Source organism: Erinaceus europaeus, chromosome 13, assembly GCF_950295315.1.
Source record: "Erinaceus europaeus chromosome 13, mEriEur2.1, whole genome shotgun sequence".
Classification (NCBI taxonomy): Eukaryota; Metazoa; Chordata; class Mammalia; order Eulipotyphla; family Erinaceidae; genus Erinaceus; species Erinaceus europaeus.
The window spans coordinates 11,975,611-12,002,894 of record NC_080174.1 but is presented as its reverse complement, the minus strand read 5'-3'; the positions used below and the strand labels follow the sequence as shown (position 1 = coordinate 12,002,894).

The 27,284-nt window shown below is 44.6% G+C and overlaps 2 protein-coding genes across 4 annotated transcripts in view; one reads left to right on the top strand and one right to left on the bottom strand.

Annotated features, from left to right (window-relative positions):
* RMND1 (required for meiotic nuclear division 1 homolog) overlaps nucleotides 1-27,284 on the bottom strand; it is a 630,052-nt gene that overhangs the window by 43,844 nt on the left and 558,924 nt on the right. The window lies entirely within an intron of this gene.
* On the top strand, nucleotides 157-14,347 carry ARMT1 (acidic residue methyltransferase 1). 3 transcript variants are annotated; one of them, XM_060205327.1, is made up of 6 exons: nucleotides 157-375; nucleotides 3,801-3,906; nucleotides 7,014-7,258; nucleotides 10,584-10,749; nucleotides 12,675-13,343; nucleotides 13,807-14,347. In XM_060205327.1, exons 1-6 carry the CDS (start codon nucleotides 335-337, stop codon nucleotides 13,828-13,830), a joined length of 1,251 nt encoding a protein of 416 aa, XP_060061310.1. In that variant the 5' UTR covers nucleotides 157-334; the 3' UTR covers nucleotides 13,831-14,347. The 3 variants fall into 3 exon arrangements, with proteins under 3 accessions (XP_060061310.1, XP_007516087.1, XP_016040742.1); XM_007516025.3 differs by having other exon boundaries at nucleotides 162-375; nucleotides 12,675-14,347; XM_016185256.2 differs by lacking the exon at nucleotides 3,801-3,906 and having other exon boundaries at nucleotides 166-375; nucleotides 12,675-14,347.

The window sequence follows — 27,284 nt, the reverse complement described above, 5'->3', positions numbered from 1 at the left end:
CGCGCCGCGGCGACCTTTTTAGCTCCCTTGCGGTTGTGCCCTCCCGGTCCCTACCGGCTTCCGCCCGCTTCCTCATTCTTTGTCACACACCCCCTCGCCTCCCCCTCCCCCCGGGCATCTTTGTCCCCCGGAAGATCTCAGTGTCCTCGAGCCGGCAGTTGTTTGTCTGGAGTTATTGGCACCCAATAAAGTTGGTTGGTTCAAAAAAGACGCTTTTTTTTCTTCTTTTTTTTTTTTTTTTGTCCGCGCTCCGCCCCTTGGGCGCCCGCGCCACCTGGCTCCCCGCGGCCGGTCAGGCCAGGCCAGATCGTTGGTGCCCGGTGCGCGGACGGTGATGGCGGGACAGCCGGCTTCGCTCTCCGGACGCGACGTAGGGTTGGTGTCGCCTTCCTCTAACTCCTCCATTCAGGGCGGAAAGCCGGGGCTCGTCCCCCGGGGATGCGGAGGGACGGACGGGGAAGCCGCGGAGAACCGGAGGGCGCCGGCTCCGTTCCCGTCCTGCCGTCTGGGAGGCCGCCCACCGGGCTCGGGGCTCCGCGGAGCCGCGCCGGCTCACCCCGGAGGCCGCTGCTGGGGACGGGCTGCGCCCCGCTGCACCCCGAGGCGGGGTGGGGGGACCATGCCGGCTTCTGCCAACGTCCTTCCAGCGGGGAGCCGGTCTGCAGAGGATCCCGGGTGCTCGCTGCGCTTGAATGTGTAGGCAACTCTGGTCGGGGTTCAACTGTGTAAAGATGATCACTCGCTTGAGAGAAGCAAAGAAGTATTCAAGCAACTGGCATTTAAACTCTTGCAAATCTGCAGATAAAAAAACAAAAACGTGGTACTTTAAAAATGTTCCTTAGTTGGAAAGTATTGCAGGTTTTTTTTTTTTTTCCCCTCAGCTACTGAGCGTCCTCAGAGACCTACATCTCTTGGGCCAGGTCCGAGATTAAGGCTCCCATGAGGACATCCTGCAAGATCCTGACATGCTTTGAAAGGGACCCCACACTCTGCCTCCTACTTAACTCCCCCTGACTGTCTTTCTTCTCATTCAAATTGAGAAGTGCGATTTTTAATAGTTCACTTTGGGGAAGACGGAGTAAACTTCCTAAGCAGACTTTTTTGGGGGAGTGGGTGTAAAAAAAAGTGGGGGTGGGTGGGCGGTAGCGCAGCGGGTTAAGCGCACGTGGCACAAAGCTAAGGATCTGGCATAAGGTTCAAGCACCTGCAGGGGAGTCGCTTCACAGGCAGTGAAGCAGGTCTGCAGGTGTCTATCCTTCCCCCTCTCTGTCTTCCCCTCCCCTCTCGATTTCTCTCTGTCCTATACAACAACAACAAGGGCAGCACAAATGGGGAGGGGGAGAATGCCTTCAGGATGCTGGAGGGGGAAAAAAAGTTAGGTATTTCGGCCTGGTGAGAAATGGGTTTTCTTGCTGTTGAAGAGAATTATTCGTAACCACACACAAAGAAAAGGAGAGGCTATAACTTTGCATCCTGCTATGGATGGCCCTAAAAGGTGTATAAACACAAGGGCCAAACTTATATTTAAGATCTGACCTTAACTCGAGAATAATTGCATAGCACTGGAGCTCTTGCCAGACTGTGAATTTAGTGTCAGCAAGTGGAGGCCAGACAGGTGCCAATGGATCCCAAATCAAAGCATGTCAAGATCCTGTAGATGTCTTCATCCGAGCCCTAAACTGAGACCTGGCCCCAGAGATGCAGGTCTCTGGAAAAAATAGCAATGCTTCCCAGCTAAGTTAACAGTCCAAAAGCACCACTCTTCCCTCCCTTCCTTCCTCCCTTCCTTCCTTCCATTTTCTCTCTTCCTTCTTTGTTTTCTTTCTTTTTCTTTTTATCTTTGCATCTTCAGATATGGAAGAGTTCAAATGTCAGCTGTTAGACCACTCCTTTTCTTCTCTCAAGCAAGTGGTCATCTTTTAAAAAGTTGAATCCCCATCAGGGTTGTTATAAGTATTACAAGTTAAGTCAGCATTTGGGATACTTAAAGCATGCTAACTTTACAGTTCTGTCGTTTTTCTTTGAAAGTTTTATAACTACCTTTTTATTTTATTTATTTTTATTTCACCCCCATTTGTTGCCCTTGTTGTTTATCGTTGTTGTTGTTATTTTGTTGTCGTTGTTGGATAGGACAGAGTGAAGGTTTAGAGAGGAGAGGGGGAGAAAAAGATACACCTGCAGACCTGCTTCACCGCCTGTGAAGCGAACCCCTTGCAGGGTCGGGGCGGCTCTAACAGGGATCCTTATGCCAGCCCTTGCGCTAAGCGCCATGTGCGTTTAACCTGCTTGCACCACCGCCCCCACTCTCTATAACTACCTTTCTAAGAAACCTCTTGAAAAAATACTTAGGGTATAACTCAATCTTAAGAAAAAAAAAAGTAAGATATTTGAGCTCTTAGATGTGTAATGATCCCAAATTAAAATTAAAGTAGGTGATTTGGACAGGTAGAGGATCTCACCCACCACTTTTCTTTTTTCACCTTCTCTTTAGTGATCTGAAGATGTAAATGAACTAGTCAGTTAAGTTTGGTGCTTGTTCTTTTAAAAAATATGTTTATTTATTTATTCCCTTTTGTTGCCCTTGTTGTTTTATTGTTGTCATTATTATTGTTGTTATCGACGTCGTTGTCGTTGGATAGGACAGAGAGAAATGGAGAGAGGAGGGGAAGACAGAGAGGGGGAGAGAAAGACAGACACCTGCAGACCTGCTCAGTTCAGGCTTAAGGTGGTGCTGGGGATGAAGCTGGGACCTTGGAGGCTCAGGCATGAGAGTCTTTTGCAGAACTATGATGCTGTCTCACCAGCCCTTTCAAACTCTAGTGTACAAGTAAGTTTTTCTTCGTCTCCATCTTTTCACCTGTCTTCAACACTTTTAGAAAATCCCCCAAATTTTGGTTGAGTTACTGAGATGCCTTTTGTTTTCGGACAGAATAGAATAGGAGTCATTGTGCAGGTAGAAAAGACAACCTGAAAGGCTTTTGAGAATATTTATATATTTATTTATTTTAAATTCTTTAATTTTTTTTATTATCTGTATTATGTGATAGAGACAGCCATAAATTGAGAGGGAAGGGGGTGATAAAGAGAGATCGTGAGACACCTGCAACACTGCTTAACCAGTTGTAAAGCTTTGCAGGTGGGAACCAAGGGCTTGAACCCAGGTCCTGGCACACTGTAACATGTGCACTACCACCTGACCCCTTTTGAGAAAAATTAAAATTGGCCAGGATGGTAGATAAAGGAGAGATGCAGGTTCACAAATCTTTAACCTCCATGCACTCTAGTGGGTGAATTTGCTTGGTAGTAGACCTGGGAGGGAACCTGTTTGATTGCTAGCCAAGTCCTTTTTTTTTTTTTTTTTTTTTTTGTTCTATTACTTTGTTAAACTAGCTTCTGAGGTAAAAGAAAAATGGTAGAGATAAAAGAAAAATGCTAGAGAACAGATAAGAATGACTAAGCAGACTCCAGGAAAGAATAGGATTCAAGATGGGATTTGAGATTGTTTCTTGCCAGAAAACATGGACTCAACCTCATAATCTCAAGATTTGTTTATCTTAACAGACAGTGAGACCAGGGCACCACTCAGCTCTAGCCAGTGCTGGCGCCATGTTATCTGACTTGGGCTCCTAGACCTGCAAGTCCTGTGTTCTAACACTGAGAACGCTCCTTGGTCCTTACCTCACAGTGTAGTAGAGAAGGACTTTTGATTAAAACGAGGTCTTGCAGAGACTGGAAGATGGTGCTCTGGTTGGTATCCCTGCTGCTAATTAGCACACCATGCATGTGACTCTCTTTTCTAGATCATTTGCCTACATAACAATAAAAGACCGAATACCACAGATCTTAACGAAGGCAATAGATTCCTTGCACAGACATAAAAGTAAATTTTTTGAGAAACATGGAGAGGTAAGAAAATCTGATTTCGCTGCATTTTTGTGGAGACTTCGTGCATGTATGAGTTCACCAAACCAAACTGCTTTTTTTTTTTATTTATTATTATTCACATAGAGGAAGAACCAGAGGGAGAGACACCACAACTCTGTCCATGTGGTGATGGGTAATAAGACAAGGCAAACCCCAACCCCCTTCATAGTGAACTATGGTGTGCGCGCGTGTGTGCATGTGTGTGTGTGTGTGTGTGTGTGTGTGTGTGCGCGCGTGTGTGTGTGTGCGCGTGCACGCGTGTGCATGTGTGTGTGCGCGTGTGTGCATTCTTATTTTTTCACCTTTTTTCATTTTAATTGAATAGAGACAGAAATCAAGGGGCGGGGGGACCAGGTGGTGGCACACCTGGTTAAGCACACACACACTACAGTGCACAAGGGCCCAGGTTCAAGCCCCTCGTCCTCACCTGCAGGGAGAAAACGTCACATGAGGTTAAGCAGGGCTGCAGGTATCTTTCTGTCTCTTTCCTTCTCTCAATTTCTTCCCCTCTCAATTCCTCTCTGTCTCTATCCAGTAATAAAAATAAATAAAAAGAAAAATTAAAAAGAAAAAAATAAGAACAACAAAAAGAAATCAAGAGGGAAAGAGGAGGTAGAGAGAGGAAGACACCTGTGTCACTGCCTGGTCCCCATTCTTTGATTTTTAACTCTGTCTCTCTCTCTGTGATTATATATATGGAATTTTGACAAGACCATAGCATAAGAGGGGTGTAATTCCACACAATTCCCCTCCACATCAGAACTCTGTGTTCCATCCCCTCCCTTTAAAGCCTTCCTGTTCATTATCCCTCTGGGAGCATGGACCAAGGATCATTATGGGGTGCAGAAGGTACAAGGTCTGGCGTCTGTAATTGCTTCTCTGCTAGACATGGGCATTGGCAGGTCGGTCCATATTTCCACCCTATTTCTCTCTTTCCCTAGTGGGGCAGTGCTCTTGGGAGGTGGGGGTTCCAGGACACATTGGTGAGGTCATCTGCCCAGGGAAGTCAGATTGGCATCATGGTAGCACCTGGAATTTGGTGGCTGAAAAAGCATTAAGATATAAATCAGAACAAATTGTTAAATAATCAGGAACCTAAAGGCAAGAATATAGCAGATGAGATTTGGGGTCTCCACTCTGGAAAAAGCTAGTAGGCCTATTTTAGGTATATTCCAAGGGGCTCATGGCTTTATTGATTTTTTTTTCTGAGCAAGAATTATAAATTCAGGGGGAGTCGTGCGGTAGGTAGCGCAGTGGGTTAAGCGTACTGGGCGCAAGGCACAAGGACCAGCGTAAGGATCCGGGTTCGAGCCCCTGGCTCCCCACCTGTAGGAGGTTGCTTCACAGGTGGTGAAGCAGGTCTGCAGGTATCTATCTTTCTCTCTCCCTCTCTGTCTTCCCCTCCTCTCTGTCCTATCCAACAACAATGACATCATCAACAACAATAATAGTAACTACAACAACAATTAAAAAAAAAAACACCAAGGGCAACAAAAGGGAAAATAAATAATAAAGAAAAAATAAAGAATTACAAATTTAAATAATAGCTTGTGAAAGTCATGCAGTGAGTGGTGTGTGTGTGTGTGTGTGTGTGTGTGTGTGTGTGTGTGTGTGTTTTGTTGCTGGAGCTTCACCACTCTGAGCCAGTGTTTGTTTGTTTGTTTTTTCTTCTTCACATAGAAAGAGAGATGGGTCTGGGCAGTGGAGCACCCGGCTGAGCACACACATCACCATGTGTGAGAACCCTGGCTCAAGCCCCTGTTCCCTACCTGCAGGTGGGAAACTTCACCAGTAGTGAAGCAGTGCTGTAGGTGTCTCCTCTTATCTCCCTCTCCCCTTTCAAGTTTTCTCTGCCTCTATCCAGTAAGTAAATAAATAATTTAAGAAGAGAGAGAAAGAGACACAGGGAGAGAAGGAAAGACACCACAGCACCAGTTTCTTCTAGAGAGATGGGGAAACGGGGTTGTCCCCATGAGAAGCCAGCTGCACTGTGCAGGGGAGCTGACTTGCTGACCCAAAATGAAGCCGCTGCTGTTACTGTTGTTGTTGTTATTGTTATTTTGCCTCTAGGGTTTTCACTGGAGCTCGGTGCCTGCACTATGAATCCACTGTTCCTGGTGGCCATTTTTTCCATTGTTGTTGTTATATAGGACAGAAAAATTAAGAGAGGAGGAGAAGGTGGGGCTGGGGGAGTAGGCTAGACACCTGCAGACCTGCTTCACCACTTGTGAAGTGTCCTCCCTGCAGGTGGGGAACCGAGGGCTCGAACTGGCATCCTTAAGCCGGTTCTTGCAGACCTGCTTCACCACTTGTGAAGTGTCCTCCCTGCAGGTGGGGAACCGAGGGCTCGAACTGGCATCCTTAAGCCGGTTCTTGAACTTCACGCCATGTGCGCTTAGCCGCTCTGCTACTGCTACCGCCCGACGCCCCCCCCCATTAAGTTTTGAAATACATTTCCTTTCTCAAGTTTAGTTATATTAACAGGCCATATATACTATGGCAACTAGACATAGATTATTGTTTTTAGAAGATTGTACTCACTCCAGTATATATGATGCTGAGGTAGTAACTCAGGACCTCAGACTAGCAAGTTCAACACTTTATCTACTGCACCACCTCCTGGGCCACAAGTATTTGTGTTATTATTATTGTTATTTTGCCAGTACACTGCTCAGCTCTGGCATATGGTGGTGCTGGGGATTCAGCCTGGGACCTTTGATGCCTCAGGCCTGAAAGACTTTGCATAACCATTATATTTCCCCAGCACCGTAGTTCTTTCCCCCTTTTCCCCTCTCCCTCCTCTCCCTCCCCATTCCTCCTCCTCTTTTCCCTCTCCTTCCTCTTCCTCCTCCTTCCCCTCTCCTGCCCTTCCCTCCTCCACTTCCTCTTTTTTAATCAGAACACTATTCGATTCTGGGTGGCTGATGTGGTGCTGGTGTTTGACCCTGGAAACTTCGAGCCTTCAGTATAAAAGTCTGTTGTGTAAACCTTTGTGCCATCTCCCTGTTCAATGGTAGAGTATTTTTATATGTATGTATGAAGTGTATATCCTATTCCCCTACCCCCCACCCCCCGTGGTTTTTCTGCAGAAAGGCCTGGAAGCTGAAAAGAAGGCTATTTCTCTTCTTTCTAAATTGCGGAATGAATTGCAAACAGATAAGCCGATGATCCCTTTGGTTGAGAAGTTTGCAGATACTGACATATGGAACCAATACCTGGACTATCAGCAGAGTCTTTTAGGTGAAACTGACGGGAAGGCAAGGTGGTTCTTCTCCCCGTGGCTGTTCGTGGAGTGCTACATGTACCGTCGGATTCATGAAGCGATTATCCAGAGGTAAGCATATGACCGTCGGATCACAAATGCTTAGATATTTGTGCTTTTCTTTAAATTTAATTTTATTTAGTTTTTAAAATGTTTATTATTTGATAGAGACAGGCAGAAATTAAGAGGAAAGGGGGAGATAAAGAGGGAGAGAGACAGCTGCAGCACTGCTTCACTGTTTGAAAAGCTTACCCCCTGCAGGTGAGGACAGGGTGCTTGAACCTGGGTCCTGACTCATTGTAATGTCTGCTCAACCAGTGTGCCACTGCCAGACCCCTTATTATCTCATTTTAACAGAGCTCTGCTCAGCTCTGACTTACAGTCCTGAGATCCATTGAACCTGGGACTTCGGTGCCTCCCTCAGGCATCAAAGTCTGTTATGCTGCCACTGGAACTCTCTCCCTAGCTCCTGCGCTTCTTTCTCTCTGTGTAAATTACAAAATAAGTTTAAAAAAAATCATTTGCAGAGGGAAGTGGCTTGTCAGGTAGAGAGCAGGACTTGCATATGTGAAATCCTAGGCCCACGTGTGCTAGAATAGTGCCCTGGTCTCTGCTTCTCTAGCTGTCTCCTTCTCAGGTGAGATGCAGAAATTGACTAAAATAAGCTGTGCGGGCTGGTGAACTAGCTCACTAGGGTAGCGTGCTGCTTTGCTGTGTGTAAGACCCAGGTGTGAGCCTGGCCCCTGCCACACTGAAGGGAAGTTCAGTGCTGTGTTCTCTTTCCTTCTCTCTCTCTACTCTTCTGCCTTCTCTCTCTTCATAAAAATATTCTGAAACTCTAGGTGATAGTTTCATAATTTGGGTACCTGCCCGTGCAAAGCTACTGAAGGGTTGAAAGACCGGAGAGCACCCTCCATGGCTGCGTGGAGTGTGGCAATTAGTAAGGCAGCAGAGGGGCCGGGTCGTGGCGCTCCTTGTTAAGCGCACACATCACGGTGCTCAACGATCGAGCCCCGGCTCCCCTCCTGCAGGGAGGATGCTTCACAGGTGGTGAAGCCGGTCTGCAGGTGTCTTTCTCCCTGTCTCTTCCGTCCGCTCCCGTCCTCTCAATTTCTCTCTGTCCTGTTGAATAAAAATAAAATAGAAAGAAAAGAAAAATGGGAAAAAAAATAGTCACCCAGAGCCGTGGATTAGCAGTACCGGCATAGAGCCCCAGCAAAAATAAGAGAGAGAGAGAGAGATAAAGAAGGAAAGGAGGAGAGAAAGAAAGAAAGAAAGAAAGAAAGAAAGAAAGAAAGAAAGGGGAAGAAAAAGAACACTCATCTTAGAAGTGAATCAAGGTCAGACAATAAACCATGCTAGGGCAGAAATTCATAGACTCGGATACCCATTTTCTAAGTTTTATCTCATTGCTATCTGGATTACTTTATTTATTTTAATAATATTTGGGTTTTTAAAAATATTTACTTATTATTTATTCCCTTTTGTTGCCCTTGTTTTATTGTTGTAGTTATGATTGATGTCGTTGTTGTTGGATAGGACAGAGAGAAATGGAGAGAGGAGGGGAAGACAGAGAGGGGGAGAGAAAGACAGACACCTGCAGACCTGTTTCACCGATTGTGAAGTGACTCCCCTGCAGGTGGGGCGCCGGGGCTTGAACTGGGATCCTTATGCCGGTCCTTGTGCTTATGCCACCTGTGCTTAACCCGCTAATAATATCTATTATTTTTTTACTACCAGAGCACTGCTTAGCTCTGACTGATGGTGGTGCTGGGGATTTAACTTGGGACGTTTGCTGCCTCAGGCAACACAGGTGCCCAACTGGACACACCCCCACCCAGCCCCATTCAGTTGGGTGCGATCCTCGGGTTTATAGTTTATAGATGCACTTAGATAGCTCGAAGAGATTTTTACACAGCGCGCGCTGTGATTGAGGAACCACAAGTGGTGGGTTTGGGAGATGACTCAGCGGCTAGGGTACTTGCATCACCTTGCATGGTGCTCGGAGCTCAGTCCCCAGCAGCACCTGGGAGGGAGCATCACAGAGCAAAAGAGTCCGCGGGGGGCCGGGAGGGAGGACACCACAGCACTACTTGGCCGTGGTGCTCCTGTGGGGTGTGAGGACTCAAACACAAAAAGCCTCTCTCACAAAAAGGTGTACCCCCACTGGGTGAGTTATTTCCCTGTCCTTAAGTATTTTACTTAATAAATACTTAAATACTGCAAATACAGTTTAACATTTAACTACAGTTTTCCATTTTTTAAAGGTTTTCTTTTAAATTTTTTTAATATTTATTTATTTCCCCTTTTGTTGCCCTTGTTTTGTATTGTGGTTATAGTTATTATTGTTATTGCTGATGTCGTCATTGTTAGATAGGACAGAGAAAATGGAGAGAGGAGGGGAAGACAGAGAGGGAGAGAGAAAGACAGACACCTGCAGACCTGCTTCACCGCCTGTGAAGGGACTCCCCTGCAGGTGGGGAGCCGGGGGCTCGAACTGGGATCCTTATGCTGGTCCTTGCGCTTCACGTCACGTGAGCTTTACCTACTGCACTACCGCCCGACTCCCAGTTTTCCATTTTAAAATACAAATGTATTTTAAGTCTGGCTTCCCCCCAAGTAGTCATCATGTTGTATAATACTCTTTTTCACTCTACTGGCAACTATTGGATTGTGCTCCGATGGTCTGTTCTGATCTTGTGTTTAGTATTTAGGTCCCTACTACGTTCAACATGTCTCAAAATGTTTGTTAAACTGAAGTGAGTATCTTGAAATTGGATTGCTTTTTCGCCTTTTTCTCTGGGAGTATTGGCTAAATAATACTGAATGTAGTTAATACTTCCACTCAAGTATTTGGTGAGGGAACATTTAACAATTAAATTAAGAGTGTGTGTGTGTGTGTGTGTGTGTGTGTGTGTGTGTGTGTGATTTCTACTTATGTGTAATGTTTATTATGAATAACCACTGAGACTAGATACTATTTTTTTTTCTCCTGTAAAGAATTGCAGTGAGGGGGCAGGGCGGTGGTGCACCTGATTGAGCTCACACATTACCATGCACAAGGACCTGGGTTCAAGTCCGTGTTCCCCACCTGCAGGGGGGGAAGCTTCACAAGTGGTGAAGCAGGCCTGCAGATATCTCTCTTTCTATATCCAATAAGTAATAAATCAAATATTAAAATTGCAGTGAAAAGGGTGGGGGTATATAGCATAATGGTTATGCAAAGAGACTCTTATACCTGAGGCTCTGAAATCCCAGGTTCAATCCCCACACCACTGTAAGCCAGAGCTGAGCAGTGCTCTCCTTAAGAAAAAAAAAAAAAAATTGAATGACAGGTTGTTTTTTTTAAAGGTACAGATATGTAACTGTTGCACTTTTGTTTTTCTCCAACTTTTAGTCCACCAATCGATGACTTTGATGTATTTAAAGAATCAAAAGACCAAAATTTCTTTGAGTCTCAGGAATCTGTCATTGCTTTATGTACTTACCTACAGGAGTTGATCAGCACTCTTGAGGTCCTTGATGAAAACCAGCTGAAAAACGAGTTTTTCAAGTTTCTTCAGGTAAATGCAACAGTGAATCCCCAGAGTACCTTTGTTTCAGTAGTAAAATTGTGAACTGGTGGGCCGGGTGGTAGCACAGCGGGTTAAGCGCACATGGCACAATGCGCAAGGACTGGCAGAAGGATCCCGGTTCGAGCCTTCACAAGTGGTGAAGCAGGTCTGCAGGTGTCTATCTTTCTCTCCCCCTCTCTGTCTTCCCCTACTCTCTCCATTTCTCTCTGTCCTATCCAACAACAATGACAGCAATAACAACAACAATAATAATAACAACGGTAAACAAGGACAAGAAAAGGGAAAAATGGCCTCCAGGAGCAGTGGGTTTGTGGTGCAGGCACCAGCCCCAGCAGTCGCCCTGGAGGCAAAAAAAAAAGTGAACTGGCACAAATATGAAAATAACAAAGTGTGTATATATGAATATATATATATATATATGTAATGCACGATCATTTTTATCATCCCAGTAACAGTATTACTATTATTTAAAACCTTACCAATAGAAACAAATTTAGAGGGAATGGGAGAAAGATACCTAGAGCCCTGCTTCACCACTCATGAAACTTTCCTCTTGTAGGTGAGGACCAGGGGCTGGAACCAGGGTCCTCACCACTATGATGTGTTTACTCAGTTGGTGTGCCACTGCACTGCCCCAGAAAGGTTCTTTTTTTCCCCATATATGTTTTCTTTATTATACCATACATGACAGGAGGGGTTGGGGAAGGGAATGTTTCACATGAGATGCAATGATTAAGAGACAAGTTAGATGATGGTGGGAATTACATGGAGTTGTACCCCTCTTATCCTATGGTTTTTGTCAGTGTTTCCTTTTTATAAATAAAAATAAAAAGGGGGGGCCGGCAGTAGCGCAGCGGGATATGCATCATGGTGCAAATCGCAAGGACCGGCTTAAGGATCCCAGTTGAAGGCCCCGGCTCCCCACCTTCAGGGGAGTCGCTTCATAGGCGGTGAAGCAGGTCTGCAGGTATCTATCTTTCTCTCCCCCACTCTCTGTCTCCCCTCCACTCTCAATTTCTCTCTGTCCTATCCAGCAATAACAACAATAACAATAACGATAAACAAAAAGGGGAAAAAATAGCCTCCAGGAGCAGTGGATTCATAGTGCAGGCACTGAGCCCCAGCAATAACCCTGGAGGTAAAAAATAATAAAATAAAATAAAATAAAATGTGTTATTGTTTAGAGCTCTTTAAATACTGATGTAAAAAAGATAATAAATGGGAGTTGGGCGATAGCGCAGGGGGTTAAGCGCATGTGGTGCAAAGTGCAAGGACCGGCGTGAGGATCCAGGTTCGAGCCCCCCCCCACCACCTGCAGGGGAGTCGTTTCACAGGCGGTGAAGCAGGTCTGCAGGTGTCTATCTTTCTCTCCCCCTCTCTGTCTTCCCCTCCTCTCTCGATTTCTCTCTGTCCTATCTAACAATGACGACATCAGTAACAAAAACAATAATAACTACAACAACAAGGGCAACAAAAGGGAAAATAAATACATATAAACAATTTAAAAAAAGATAATAATAAAAAAGAGAGACAAGTTACAACATTCTTTTTTTTTTTCTTTCCTCTTTTACCACGGTACCACAGAACTCTGACTTCTGGTGGTGTGGGGAATTGAACCTGTGACTTTAGAGCCTCAGGCATGAATGTCATTTGCAGAGCCATTATGTTATCTCCCCCACTAGAGCATCATCACTCTAGTCCATGCAGTGCCGGGGGTTGAACTGGGCACCTCAGGTGTGCAAACTCTGTGCTCTACCAGTGGCGTCATTTCCCCAGTCACTGCTGGGGAATTAGGAGTTTGGTAGAAATACATTAGCTAGGAATATAGGTGCCCTTCTCCCTATATTCTGTAAAACTGATTTTGTTGTTGGATATTCAGAAAAAAGAGTAAATGTCTTACGCTTCTTTTTCAGATTTCACTCTGGGGCAATAAGTGTGACCTGTCTCTATCAGGTGGAGAAACTAGCTCCCAGAAGACCAACATAATAACGTCTCTGGGTGAGCTGCAAGCTTTCATCTTAGTAAATGACATGGAACACCTCTGGGCCTTGCTTAGGCCCGGCAAGGAAACAGAAACGGACAGTGCAGCTGCTGTTCGAGTGGCCATTGTTCTGGATAACTCTGGGTTTGAACTGGTCACAGATCTCGTTCTAGCTCACTTCCTGCTGTCCTCAAGACTAGCGACTGAGGTCCATTTTTATGGGAAAACAATTCCCTGGTTTGTGTCTGATACCACTAGACGTGATTTTACCTGGCTAGTTGAACAGGCCAAGAGTTCTAGTGATAAGTACTTATCCAGGTGTGGGCTTGACTGGGAAAGCTACCTGAAGGTGGGGAAGTGGGTTTACCACGATCATATCTTTTGGACCCTGCCCCACGAATTCTGTGCCATGTCTCAGGTCGCTCCCGACTTATACACAGAACTCCAGAAAGCTCATTTGATTTTATTCAAGGGTGATCTGAACTACAGGAAGCTGACGGGTGACAGAAAGTGGGAGTTTACAGTCCCATTTCACCAGGCTTTGAATGGCTTCCACCCGGCCCCGCTCTGTAGCATCCGGACTTTGAAAGCTGAGATTCAGGTTGGTCTGCAGCCTGGGCAGGGGGAGGAGTTAGCAGCTTCTGAGCCCAGCTGGCTGACCACTGGGAAATACGGAATATTTCAGTTTGATGGTCCGCTTTGATTTGTTTTAGGAACGTGAGGCTGTGTTGAAAGATCTTCAGGGTCTTTGCGCCCCCTGAAAAGCAGCGTGAACTCAGTCACCTGGCTGCTCTTAAGTTCTGGGAAGTTCATTCTCTTCCCTCTGAAGCTGGTGCCTCACCACATTGCCAGGGGGTGGGGGGTGGGCAAGGAAGAGGGGCAGAGGGAGTAAGCCTGTTACAGACATTCTATTTCTGTTGGAATCTTAGTCACTTAGTTCTAGTTAAAATAATTTCAAATGGTTTTAGCGAACATCAGAGAAAGCACAATGTATTTTTCTTTTCAAGTTAGCTAACTTGATTTTTTTTTTTAGTCCTATGTCGCATGGTCTTTAATATTTCTAGGAAGCATGGAGTTTTATGACTTGATTTTGGGCTCCAGGAAAAGGGGCCTTGTGAAAACCTGCATCTGAACGATGCCTCGTCAAGAGACGCATCTCTTACAGCTGTGCTATGCGAACGTGTGAGAGTGAAAAATTACCTCATAAGTTAATGCTAACAATTAATGAGTTTGTTCTCCTTGAATTGTATTTCATTTCAACGGTCTGTTTCATTTGCATGTGTTTGCACTTTGATTAAAGGTCAACCAGGAGGGTTCATAGCAGGAAATGCAAAACTGAAAAGAATGAAATGAACGGTACTCGAAGAGATGCCATCTCTTCTGCATCGTCTGTGATGCCCAGGATCAACTGAAATGTAACCCTTTCAAACATGAGTGTTCCCAGTGATCAGAACACCAATTCATTTTTCATATTCTTACACACTCACTGGTGATTACCAGACTTTAAGACTGTGTTTCAGGCCTGTTTGTTTTGAAACTGAAATTGGGGATAAACCTGGAATTATTGTCCTGCACTAAACTAATAAAATGGAATTGTGCTGCAGATCTTGCTGGTTTTCTTTGCTAGTGAAGAAGAATTAAGAAAATGGAAGATGAGCTCTGTACATAGAAAGAGGCTCATAATAGTCATCATGTTGGATGGAAGTTCACTGCCTAGACAGTCGCTTACACATGAGGTTAAAACTTATAACCTTGACAAGTATATACAAAAAATCTTTTTTGGTAAATTGCCTATAGAATCATGTCCTTTTTTTTTTTTGGTCACCACTCCAAGTTGACTTTTTTTTCCTTTTCTTTCTCTCGTATAAAAAGACAAGGCCAGTTGGGGCTGGGCAGTAGCACAGAAGGTTGAGTGCATATGGTGCCAAGCACAGGGACCGGCGTAAGGATCCTGGTTTGAGTCCCCGGCTCCCCACCTGCAGGGGGGTCACTTCACAGGTGGTAAAGCAGGTCTGCATGTGTCTATCTTTCTCTCTCCCTCTCTGTCTTCCCCTCCTCTCTTGACTTCTCTCTCTCCTCTCAACAATAACAAGGACAACAAAAATGGGGAAAATGGCCTCCAGGAGCAGTGGTTTGTAATGCAGGCATAGAGCCCTCACAATAACCCTGGAGGCAAAAAAAAAAAAAAAAAAGACAAGGCCAAGCAGTAGTGTACCCAGTTGAGTGCTCACATTACCATGCTCAAGGAACCAGGTTTGAGCCCCTGCTCCCCACCTGCAGGGGGAAAGCTTCACAAGCGGTGATGTAGTGCTATAGGTATCTTTCTCCTCCATCTTCCCTCCCCTCTCAATTTTTCTCTTTTCACTAAATAGAAGAAGAAGAAAAAAGGCTATCGGAAGTGGTGGATTCATGCTGGCACCAAGCCCCAGCAATAATCCTGGTGGCAATAAAAATGTAAAAAGGAAAAAGATAAAAAAGGTGCCCTAGTGCTGAAGCTTCACCAATGCAGTGGTGCCTAGGCTGGAACGTAGGTCATGGCCAGGCAAAGCAGGTGCACTATGCACCCAGTCTTCGCAGCTTCAATCTGCTCTCTTGCCTTCTGCATGTGCTCCTGTTTTAAGCCCTGAATTACTAAGACACTGAACCTGTTAGAATGTCTTACAGGAGCTTTCCCAAAGCATTGGACCTTCTTTGTTTTAAATATTTATTTATCCCCTTTGTTGTTGCCCTTGTTTTATTGTTGTAGTTATTATTGTTGTTGTTATTGTTGGATAGGACAGAGAGAAATGGAGAGAGGAGGGGAAGACAGAGAGGGGGAGAGAAAGATAGACACTTGCAGACCTGCTTCACTGCCTGTGAAGCGACTCCCTGGGGAGCCAGGGGCTCGAACTGGGATCCTTACGTTGGTCCTTGCGCTTTGCGCCACGTGCGTTTAACCCACTGCGCTACCGCCCGACTCCCCAGACCTTTTTCTTACTACTGTAATTTTTATTATCTTTGCTTGTTGCATAGAGACAGGCAGACATTGAGAAGGAAGGGAAGGGTGTGGTAGAGACAGAGAGAGACACCGGCAGCCCTGCTTCACCGGTTGCAAAGCTTTCCCCCTGGCAGGTGGGGAACGGGCTCGAACCTTGGTTTTTGCAAGTTGTAACGTACACGCTCAACCAGGTGCACCAACACCTGGACCCACATTAGACCTTTCTGTTTTTACTGTTTTGTGTCAAATATAAAACTAGGGACATGGCAGGAAGCAGTTGCTGGTTCAAATTGAGCAAGAAGGCAAGGTGACCCTGGACAAGGAAGTCACTTGACGCTGAGGTTTTGACCTGTTTAGTCCTTTTTCTTTTCCAAATTTCTCACGTGTTAATGTGCATTGGAGAACTAAATCATCCCTCTGGCAGGTGCTCAGAGTGGAATCACAAAATTCAGAAGAACCTCATTCTTTTATTTATTTTAATTTTAATAAAAAAATCTTTTCAATTGTCACCAGGGTTATTTATTGCTGGGACTTGGGGCCTGCATGATGATCCCACTGTTACTCATGGCCATCTTCCCCTTTTTTATTAGCCAGGACAGAGAGAAATTGGGGTGGGGGGCAGAGAGGGAGAAAAAGACACCTGCAGCCCTGCTTCATCACTTGTGAAGCTTCTTCCCCCCCTGCAGGTGGGCACCTGGGGGCTTCAGCCCTGGCCCCTGCACCTAGTAAGTAATGTGTGTGCTCAACCTGGTGTACTCCCTCTCCCCTGGCTGCCAGAACCTCATGCTTCTGTTTCCAACATTGTGCAACTTTCTGGGCCACAAGAGAGGACCCTTCTAGAGTATAGCCACTGGGTTGTTTTATTTTTAAACCAGTTTTTCTTACTCTTAATGGGGTATTAACTTATACACTGACCCTCATTTAAAGTGTACAGTGTGTGTGCATGGGAGGCAGCATAGTGGTTATATAAAGACTGGTCCCTGAGGCTCTGAGCTACTAGGTTCTATCTCCCCACCACCATAAACCAGAGCTGAGCAGTGCTCTGGTAAAAATAAACAAACGGTGTGTGTGTGTGTGGGGGTGGGGGGAGTCAGGTGGTAGCTCACCAGGTTAAGCACACACAGTGCAAAGCCTAAGGATCCTAGCTCGAGCCCCTGCTAATGGTGAAGCAGGTCTGCAGGTATCTCTTTCTGTCCCACTCTCTGTCTTCCCTCCTATCTCAGTTTCTCTTTGTCCTACCCAACAGCAACAACAAAAAGGAAAAACAATATGGTTGCCAGGGCCAGTGGATTTGTAGTGCAGGCACTGAGCCCCAGCAATAACCCTGGAGGCAAGAAAACAACCCCCCCCCCCAGCATTTTAGTCTAGCTCCAGTGTTGCTCAGTTGTCCAGTACTTAACTATAATTCCTTCTTCCACTCATTTCCCTAACAGGTCCCTGTCCAAATCCCTAGTGAACTTTGCTCTAGAACCTCCCTCCACAAAATTTTTTTTCAGAAAAATTATTTTTGAGAGAGAGACCAGAACACTGTGCATCTCTGGCATGCGCAGTACCAGGGACCAAGCCAGGACCCTCAGCCATTCAAGGCTCTTGCTTAACACTGAGCTATCTCCTCAATATAAAACACGAAACTTCTTCCTTCTCTCCTTTCTCTCTCTCTCTCTCTCTCTCTCTCTCTCTCAGGATTGGAGTGGGAGGCTGGGGAGATTACACATCTTTAGATAAAGTGCTAATGCAATGTCTAATGCTTAGTGAACAGTGATATATCGAAATTTGAGAAAAGGAACCAAGTAGAGCAATAAATGAGAAGATAATCACTCCAAGATGCCATTTGTAAGGAAGATTTTGGAATCCTTTTCTAAGGTTTTCTCTACATAAAGACCCCCCCCCCCCTTATTTCTAAGGTCAGAATTGTACTCATTTTTTTTTCTGTGCTGACATCTTTTTCCAATTGTTGTTGAGATTTTTTTTTTGGTTGGTTAACTTTCTTATAGTGATCATTTTGCTTTTGTCATTTCCCCTCTTTAGTATCCTACTGTATTCCCCTAATTAGTATCCTACTGGAGAGACAGGAAACCCTACTCCTTAAATAAAAAATATATATATATATGAGCCTAAATTCAATATTTACCTAATACTGAAACTCATAAATATTTAATTTCTAATCCCTGGTCTTCTATAAACTGTTTGACCTCAGTCTGAAAACCAAGTTAGTTCTGATCTATTTACACTACATTTAAAAAACTTAAATCCAGATTCTTCTAGGGAAACTGGAGACCTGCTGAAATATGTTAGAGTCCTAGCACCCTCTAGTGGCCACTGGGATATTACCTAAATCCCCAATAAATTTCTTTTTCTCTCTTCCCTTCCTTTCCCTTCCCTTCCCTTCCCTTCCCTTCCCTTCCCTTCCCTTCCCTTCCCTTCCCTTCCCTTCCCTTCCCTTCCCTCCCCTCCCCTCCCCTCCCCTTCCCTTCCCTTCCTTTCCTTTCCCTTTCCTTTCTCCCTTTCTTTTTTCTTTATTTCTCTCATTCATTCATTCATTCATTCATTTTTTTTTTCATTTTTTATGCAAGAAACAACACTGCTTAGCTCTGGCATATGCAGTGCTGGGGATCCAGCGTGGGTCCAGGCTTATGGTTCCTGTGCTCTTGTTACTGCCTTATCTCCCAGCCCTCAGCCCTGATCTCTTCCTCTCTGAAAACTGCATTATCACTACACACTGAGCCACCATCTTACAAATCATTGTTCACACTCTTCTTCCTCCTTGCTTTCTTCCATTTCACTATCATCCAATTTCTAAAGGAATTTTAGAGAAATGAAAGGGAAGCATCTTTCCATATGGAAGATACTTCCAAAGTGCTAATTTCCACACAGTATTGGGGTAGCCCCTCCATAGCTTCTGTGCCCCCTTCCCTGTGCTGAGCAGGTGCTGTCGTGAATGATGGGCCAGTGGGTAATGAACTCCGGCATCTGAGAGAAGGAATCAGAGCTCATAGTGATGCTATTGAAGTTGAAGACTGCGAGGTGGGGTGGCTTTGCTGGAACATCTGATTGATTAAATTGATTAATACCTGTTGAGTGGATAAAGATTACATTATAGTATTGGGATTTCCCCCCCACTAATATGTAGACCTTTGAATCCTGTCTTCTTCACCCAGAATTATGTGGTGATTAATCTTTTGTTAAAAATTCTTCTTACTGTCGAATGTAAAACATTAATTCCCCAATAAAGAAATTTAAAAAAAATCCTTAACCATAAAAAAATTAAAATTCTTAGAAAAAATTTAAAAGGATTATTTCTTTTTATGAGAGATTGGGGGAGGGGGGAAGGAGGGAAGGGGAGAGAGAGAGAGAGAGAGAGAGATAAGAGCAGCATTCAACTCCGGCATATGGTAGTACTAGGAATTGAACTTGGAGGGATCTCTAGGCTTCTGGGTATTCAAGTCCTGTGTTCTACCACTAAGTATTTCCTGGTCCCTGCCCAAATTTGATAGTAAACATCATTTTGTTGAAGTGTTGCTTACAGGATTGTTGTCATAGGAATACAGTTTGATGTCTTCCCTATGATCAAAATTTGATTTTTCAGTGGCTACCAGTCTTTCATCATCTAGCTAGATCATGTTTTCTCTTGCTACATAGATTGTTCAGATTTTTTTTTCTGTTCTAAAAGAAGTTGAAACGAACATTTTCAGACAACCAGTGCTTATGAGGACTTTTGGTAGGACAGACAGAAATTGAGAGGCAAGAGGGAGAGAGAGAGAGAGAGAGAGGGAGACAGACAGACCAGCAGAACTGCTTTGCTGCTTGTGAAGCCCCCCCCCCACACACACACACACAGGTAGGGACTAGGGGCTTGAACCCGGATCCTTGTGCATCCTAATTAATGTGTGTGCTTTCAACCAGGTGAGCCATTGCTTGTTTGCACCCCACCCCATCCTACTCCCACCCCGCTCCTGCCCCACACAAATTACTTGAAGTTATCCAATTACTCTGGTCCTCCTAGGTTGTGTCAGACTTACAGCCACAGGCTCCTAATACCGAGCAATTGCTTTAACGTGAGAAGGGAAGTTATTTTCCTCCTTTAAAAACATTAATGCTGTTTATAAACAGTGATGACTTTTCAAGCCTGGTTGAGTTCAATACAAAGTTCAGGCACAAGGGGGAGATGCGTTAGCAAAATTAAATGACTGGGTTTTTCTTCTGTACTATGTGGTACAGAGATTTCAGCCAGAAGTGGCAGAGTATAATGTTTCCCTGTTGATTTTTATTTGGAGAGAGTTCACTGAACAGTAACAGTTGAGAACACCTGCTCTTGCTGACCTCACCAATGTGTCCTGGAACCCCACTTCTCCAGAGCCCTACCCTGCTAGGGAAAGATAGAAACAGGATGGGGATATGGATTGGCCTGCCACAGTCTATGCCCAGTGGGGAAATAATTACAGAATCCAGACCTTCCACCAAAGCACTGTTCAGCTCTGGCTTATGGTGGTGTGGGGGATTGAACCTGGGACTTTGGAGCCTCAGGCATGAGAGGCTCTTTGCATAATTATTTTGCTATCCCACCCAATAGCCTTTTTTAAACATTTATTTTATTTTTTTGCCTCCAGGGTTATCACAGTGCTTGGTGTCAGCACTACACTGCTCCTGGAGGCATTTTTTATAGTTGGATAGGACAGAAGGAAATTGAAAGAGGAGTGGGAGATAGAGAAGGAGAAAGATAAGACACCTGCAGATAGGCTTTACAGCTTGTGAAGTGAGCCCCCCTGCAGGTGGGGAGCAGGAGGGGGTCGGGGGGCAGGCTCAAACCAGGATCCTGGTGCTTAGTATTATGTGTGCTTAACCCGCTGCGCCACCTCGCAACCCCCCAATAACCTTTTATCATCATCATCATCATCATCATCAAGGCTTAGATGTTGCTTTTTGAAAGGGAGTTGGCATGATTTTAAAACTAACCAAAACATGTCTGAAGCAGGATCAAAATTTCACACACGCCCCCAGCCGAAGCCATAAGTGGTTCTAAAATACTGAAGAAGCCGGTGTCTCTGCAGGTGGGTTCATGTGAGAGGGAAGAGGGAGAAAGAGGTGGAGAGAGAAATAGAGACGCCTGTAGCACTTACCTCACCGTTTATGTAGCTGCCTCCCTGCAGGTGGGGACTAGGAGCTTGAACCTGGGGCCTTGTGCTCTTTGCTAGGTACTCACCACCTGATCTCAAGAACCAGAATCTTGTTTTGTCGCATGATTTTAATAAAGGATGAATCTACTTGCTGTCAGCCTCCTTTGAGCAGAGGGCAAGCTGGCCCTCCAACATATGCCCAGGGCAGTCAGTCTGTTACTTCTAGCAGCCAAGAGGAAGGACTGACTTTTATCTGGGGTAAACTATGCCCAAGATGTGGATTACTTCTAACCTTTTACTGACACATCCTCTTTGGTGACAGAGCATTGACAATCTGTCACCATTATGAGCTTTTCTCCAAAATATTATGTTGCTGTATGACAACCACAGATATTTTTCTTATTTCCTTTTTTTTTTTAATTAGAGGGTGATTAACGGTTTGTAGTAAACACAGTTGTTGATACATGCATAAAATTTCTCGGTCCTTCCTTCCTTCCTTCCTTCCTTTCATTTTTATTTACCAGAGCACTGATCAGCTCTGGCTTATGGTGATGTAGGGGATTGAATCTAGGACTTTGGAGCCTCAGGCATGAGAATCTCTTTGCATAACCATTATGCTATCTACCCCCACTCCTCAATTTTCTAAAAAGCCCTCTCAGTTCCATATCTAAAATTATTATCGTTATTTATTTATTTAAATATTTTATTTTAATGAGAGAGAGGAAGAGAGAGAGAAGCACTGGTTAGCTCTGACTTATGGTGCTGCTGGGGATTGAACCTGGGATCTCAGGACCTAAGGCATGAAAGTCATTTGGCATAATCATTATACTATTTCCCCAACCCTCATTATTTATTTATTTTATTTTTAAAATTTTTATTTATTTATTTTAACCATAGCACTGCTCAGCTCTGACTTAACCCTCATTATTTTTTAAAATAGCATTGGCCCAGCTTTAAGAATACATGATAAATGCTTCAAATATTTGAAATTGTTAATGGGAAGAGAGTACAGCTAATTGGGGACTGTTCCCCAGTTCTGTCCTGTGGGCTTCAAGTCTGACTCCTACATGGAAAAAAATCACAAAGAGCCAGACATGTTTCAGAGTGAAAATGAGCATTTATTGGGAGAAAGTAAGGACAGAAAAGAGCAAGAAAGTACAAGCGAGAGATGAGGGCCCAAGCCTCCAGGTCCTCCGAGCTTTATAGCCTCTTCAGAGGAAGAGCGGGACCCTCAGGGGTTGTGCTTCAGCCTCTGCCTCCCCTCTGCCTGTTATGGCCACTGGAGTCAGGTATGGAGGGAGCTGCAGCAAGATACACAGGCACACTGGGCTTCTGGCCCTGTCTCCGGCCCCTTTTCCAGGCTTCCTGCAGGGGGCAGGAGGAGGGTGCTGCTTTCCCAAGCTGATCTCCAACAAACTGTTTTGTCCCTTATGAGTTTGTAGAGAGATCAACACTTGGAAGCAGAGGAAATCACGAGGAATAACTATGTTATTCTTGGTGATTATTGTGTCTTGTGTGATCCACTCCTGAAATTTCATACGTATAGGGTGTATTAGAAAACCAGTCTAATGTGTGCTGCACCAAGGCCGTGGGGTGGGGGAAGGGTTCAGGTCCTGGAATATGATGGCAGAGGAGGACCTAGTGGGGGTTGTATTGTTACGTGGAAATGTTATACATGTACAAACTATGGTATTTTACTGTCGACTGTGAGCCATTAATCCTCCAATAATGAGAAAAAGGAAAAAGAAAGAAAGCTAGTCTTTCTGGACTAATTCAGTTTTCTAGCCTGATTCTAAACTCTGACACCATTTTCCAAGACAATATTTTTAGTCCACCTGCATGTTAGCTGTCAGGCTCAAGCAAAAATTACAAAAGTAATGGGCTCCTTTGGAACATACCTAAAATAGACGTCCTATCTTCTTCCCACAGGGAGATCCCTAATTTCACCTGCTCTGTTCCCACTTTTAGGTTCCTGTTTATGAAACAATTTGTCCTGCTTTTTATCTTACTGCTTTCAGCCACCAGGTTGCAGATGCTACTATGATGCCTTTCTAACTCCCCTGGGCAGACAACTTCACCAACGTGTCCGAGAACCTCATCCCCTGAGAGAGCCCTACCTCACTAGGGAAAGATAGAGACAGACTGGGGGTATAAATTGACCTGTCAACATCCATGTTCAATGGAGAAGTAATTACAGAAGCCAGAACTCCCACCTTCTGCACCCCAAAAAGAATTTTTGGTCCATATTCCCAGAGGGATAAAAAATAGAAAAGCTTCCAATGGAGGGGCTGGGACACAGAACTCTGGTGGTGGGAACTGTACCCCTGTTATCTTACAATCTTGTTAATCATTATTAAATCACTAATAAAAAAGATAATCTGTCTCTATTTCAGGATTATACTTATTAAAATTTATTTTAAAATTTATCTTGTTCTTGTTTTAATTATTTTTGTTGTTGTTACTGATGTCGTTGTTGTTGGATAGGACAGAGAGAAATGGAGAGAGGAGGGGGAGACAGATAGACACCTGCAGACCTGCTTCACTGCCTATGATGCGACTTATTAAAATTTATTTTAAAATTTATCTTGTTCTTGTTTTAATTATTTTTGTTGTTGTTACTGATGTCGTTGTTGTTGGATAGGACAGAGAGAAATGGAGAGAGGAGGGGGAGACAGATAGACACCTGCAGACCTGCTTCACTGCCTATGATGCGAATCCCTGCAAATGGGGAGCCCAGGCCTCGAACCAGAATCCCTACACCGGTCCTTATGCTTCGCACCACCTGTGTTTAACCCACTGCGCTACCGCCCGAGTCTCAGGATTATACTTTTTAAAAACACTTTAAATGTCTTTAAAGGTTTATATGACATCAGCAGGAAGTGCATTTGGCTCACTGCATTTAATTATTGCATTGTTAAATATTAGTTACACGATATCAATTGATGTCTCAACGTGAATTCTCAGGGATTCAAGTTAGGACTATCCTGTACAATAGACAAACAGCAGATCACACAGACTGCAGTGTGATTGTCAGATTTAATCAGTCACGAGTTCCAGTGGAATGGATACCACAGATGACTGTTCGTAGTCAATTCAAAGTGTAAATTAGCAAATACTGAATTACTGCTTTCAGGGAAAACACAGGATACATTCCCCGGGCACCATCATTCAAAGCATTCTTGCAGCAGACCAGGAGGTGGCGCAGTGGGTGAAGCAGTAGACTCCCAAACTGGAGATCCTGAGTCTGATTCCTGGTACTGCATTTCTCCGCACCCCCCAGCCCCTACTAATAAATAAATAACTCTTTAAGAAAATTTGCAAGCTAGTTAATACCTGCATATTATTGTTTCAAGATACCTTGGGTAATGCACACTGATGTTTCTCTAGCACTGGGCGCACAGCACACTGTTCTGTAACTTGTGCCTGAATGAAGCTGGTCTATTATTGTGCTTTCTCCTCATGGTGCATCACTGTCTTGTGGTTCTTAGAGACACTAGCCATGCTCCATGTCTGGGGTGAGCAGCATATTTTCAGCCGTGAAACGCTACAGAAGAAATGCACACACACACACACACACACACACACACACACACACACACACACACACTTTTTTTTTTCACTTGATGGGACAAAGAGAAATTGAGAGGGGAGGGGAAGCAGAGAGGGAGAGAGAAAGAGGGACACCTGCAACACTGCTTTGCCACTTGTGAAATTTCTTTCCTGCCCACCCCCATCACCCCAACCCTAGGTAGGGACTAAGGGTTTGGCACCTGGGTCCTCGAGCATGCTAATGTGTATGCTCAACTAAGAGTGTCACCACCCCCACCCCATTTGATTTTTTTTAAAATTTATTTTATTTACTTATTCATTAAGAAGATAGGAGGAGAGAGAGAAAGAACCAGACATCACTCTGGTACATGTGCTGCCAGGAATCGAACTCAGGACGTCATGCTCGAGAGTCGAAGGCTTTATCCACTGCACTACCTCCTGGACCACACTGGTTTTTTTGTTTATTTTTTAAATATTTATTTGTTTACTTACTTTCCCTTTTGTTGCCCTTGTTGTTTATTGTTGTAGTTATTATTGTTGTTGTTATTGTTGTCATTGTTGTTGGATAGGACAGAGAGAAATGGAGAGAGGAGGGGAAGACAGAGAGGGGGAGAGAAAGACAGACACCTGCAGACCTGTTTCACCGATTGTGAAGTGACTCCCCTGCAGGTGGGGAGCCTGGGCTCCATCCCCTCCTTATGCTGCTGGTCCTTGGTGCTTTGCACCACGTGCACTTAACCTGCTGTGCTACCGCCCGACTTCCTATCAATAACTTTATGACACAACATTAGTGGCTTGGGAGGTGGTGAAGAAAGGATGTAGAGGTATGATTCCCTTCTGGGGTTCGATGCAGTATTCCTTCAAAAAACATTTCAAGAGAACATGCGTGACTGGTGTGCAGTTTCTAAATTTGTCCTTTATTACAGTCTGAGACAAGTTACACGCAAAAGTGAAGTCATAGTTAAAGCTAGAGTTAAAGCTTGGGGGACAGGTTCCCCAGGGTCTCGGGACTTAGTCCAGAAAGAAGGACCCCTCTCTGTACAAGCCCCTCTAGTTTATACCTTTCTTAAAGTCACACTGGGGTCTGCTTTTCGTTGGCCCGAGGAAGCAAACTCCTCCCCTTCATATAGTACACTAAAAAGACCCCCACCAACGTGCATCTCAGTTAAAAGTGTTTAAACCGAGTGAAAACAAAGTGTTGATGCTCTCCAGGATCCCCATGTCCTGCATTGTCCCTCAACAGTGGCACAGTGATTAGAGTGTTGGATGCAGACAGGAGAACCTAAATTAAATCCCTGGCATGGAATATGCCAGAGGGATGTGTTGAGGGGGAGGGAGCAGCTAACTGGGGCCATTTCCCACATCCTTCCCATGGGGCTAGAATGACTTCTACATGGAAGAATCACAAGGGGAAACAGTCATATTCCAGGGAGCTGAGCATTTATTCGGAGAAAATAAGGAAAGAAAAGGAGAAGAAAACACAAGCCGGATAGAGGGTGGACAGAGGGTGGGGGTGGTAGCTTCTGAGTCAAGTTTTTTTTTTTTCCCCCCCTGAGTTTTATATTCCCTCCTAGGAAAGGGTGAGGCCCTCAGGGGATGTGCTTCAGCCTTTGTTTCCAAGCCTGCCTTTATCTGCATGTTATGGCCTTTGCAAGTCAGGTAGGGAGGGAGTGCTGGGGCGGGATAAGCAGATACATTGTCACTTCTGGCCTTTGCCTCTGGCCCCTTCTCCAGGCTTCCTGCAGGGTGCGAGGGGGCAGGGGGGGAGGGTACTGCTTTCCCAAAACTGCCCTCCAACAGATGCTCCAGGCCTCTTTCTTCTTTCCTCTCTCATTAACGAATAAATATGTATTTAAAAGTGATAAAATCATAGCTTAGGAAGGAGCCAGATCAGGATCAGCAAACAAATCTAAGAAAGGCTGAGAACACTTTAAAGACTTGAAATGCTTTGCTACTTAGAGCTCACCAAGCTGTCCTCTGTGGGATGTGGGAAGTAGTTGTTTGCATTCTTTGGCAACAAATTCCCCCTTGTTTAGAAAAAAAAGACTTAAAACAAACATAAACTTTTAAAACAAGTCTTCAGATAGCTAAAATGCCACCGGAGTTGTTCTTGCAGCAAGCTTCCAAGTAAAAGGCAAAATCTTCAAAAGTTCTGATCGGATTACAAGTCTCCCTGTGAGAAACAAGTACATTTCTGCAAGACCAGACACAGAAGGCAAAAATTGGGGTAAGACACTGAGGAGCCCACCTCAGAAACGGAAGCCCAAGTGCTAGACTAGTTACAGAGCTTCCTCGCCTCCTAGAGCTGTGTCCCAGGAGGCCTTGCTGTCTGGTCCAGAGATCCTGTTTATCAAACCTGGTTCTCAGCAGGCCTGGCTTCTGATCTGGAATCTCTAGAGAAAAGTTAACAGTGCCTATTAATCAGCTGTAGGGAAGGTGAGAACTTGCCTTTTACTTTAACAAGGAGGTGCCCAGGGAGAATTTGGGACACAGAAGGTCCTGGAGAGCCCATTTCATTTTCACTAGGTTTACAGTCATGGAACTGGGATGTGCACTGGCATATTTTATTTTCACTGAGTTTGCACAGGTGGAACAGAGGTTCACTTGGTGAAGGGCTTCCCTTTTTTCCTTTGCTATATGAAGGGGGAGGAGTTTACCCCATCAGGCCAATGAAAAGTGGGCCCCTCTGTGTGATGTAAGAAGAGATATTTTGGGCTTGGTTATTGACTTGTGGTTTTAAGCCTGAGTTTTTGGGCCCAAAGACTCAGGAAATCTGTTCTCTGAATCTTTTTCTTTTAACTTTACTGTGCAAGTCTAATAAAGAATTTAAAAACCATAACCAAAACACTTGAACCTATGTCCTTTGAAATTCTTTTCATGTGAGCAGCAACAAACCCAAAGG

Coding starts and splice junctions, on each gene's coding strand:
- ARMT1 (XM_007516025.3), top strand. CDS start 335: ATGGCGGGACAGCCGGCTTCGCTCTCCGGACGCGACGTAGG. Junction 376..3,800: donor CTCTCCGGACGCGACGTAGG/GTTGGTGTCGCC, acceptor TCTCTTTTCTAG/ATCATTTGCCTACATAACAA. Junction 10,750..12,674: donor AGTTTTTCAAGTTTCTTCAG/GTAAATGCAACA, acceptor CTTCTTTTTCAG/ATTTCACTCTGGGGCAATAA.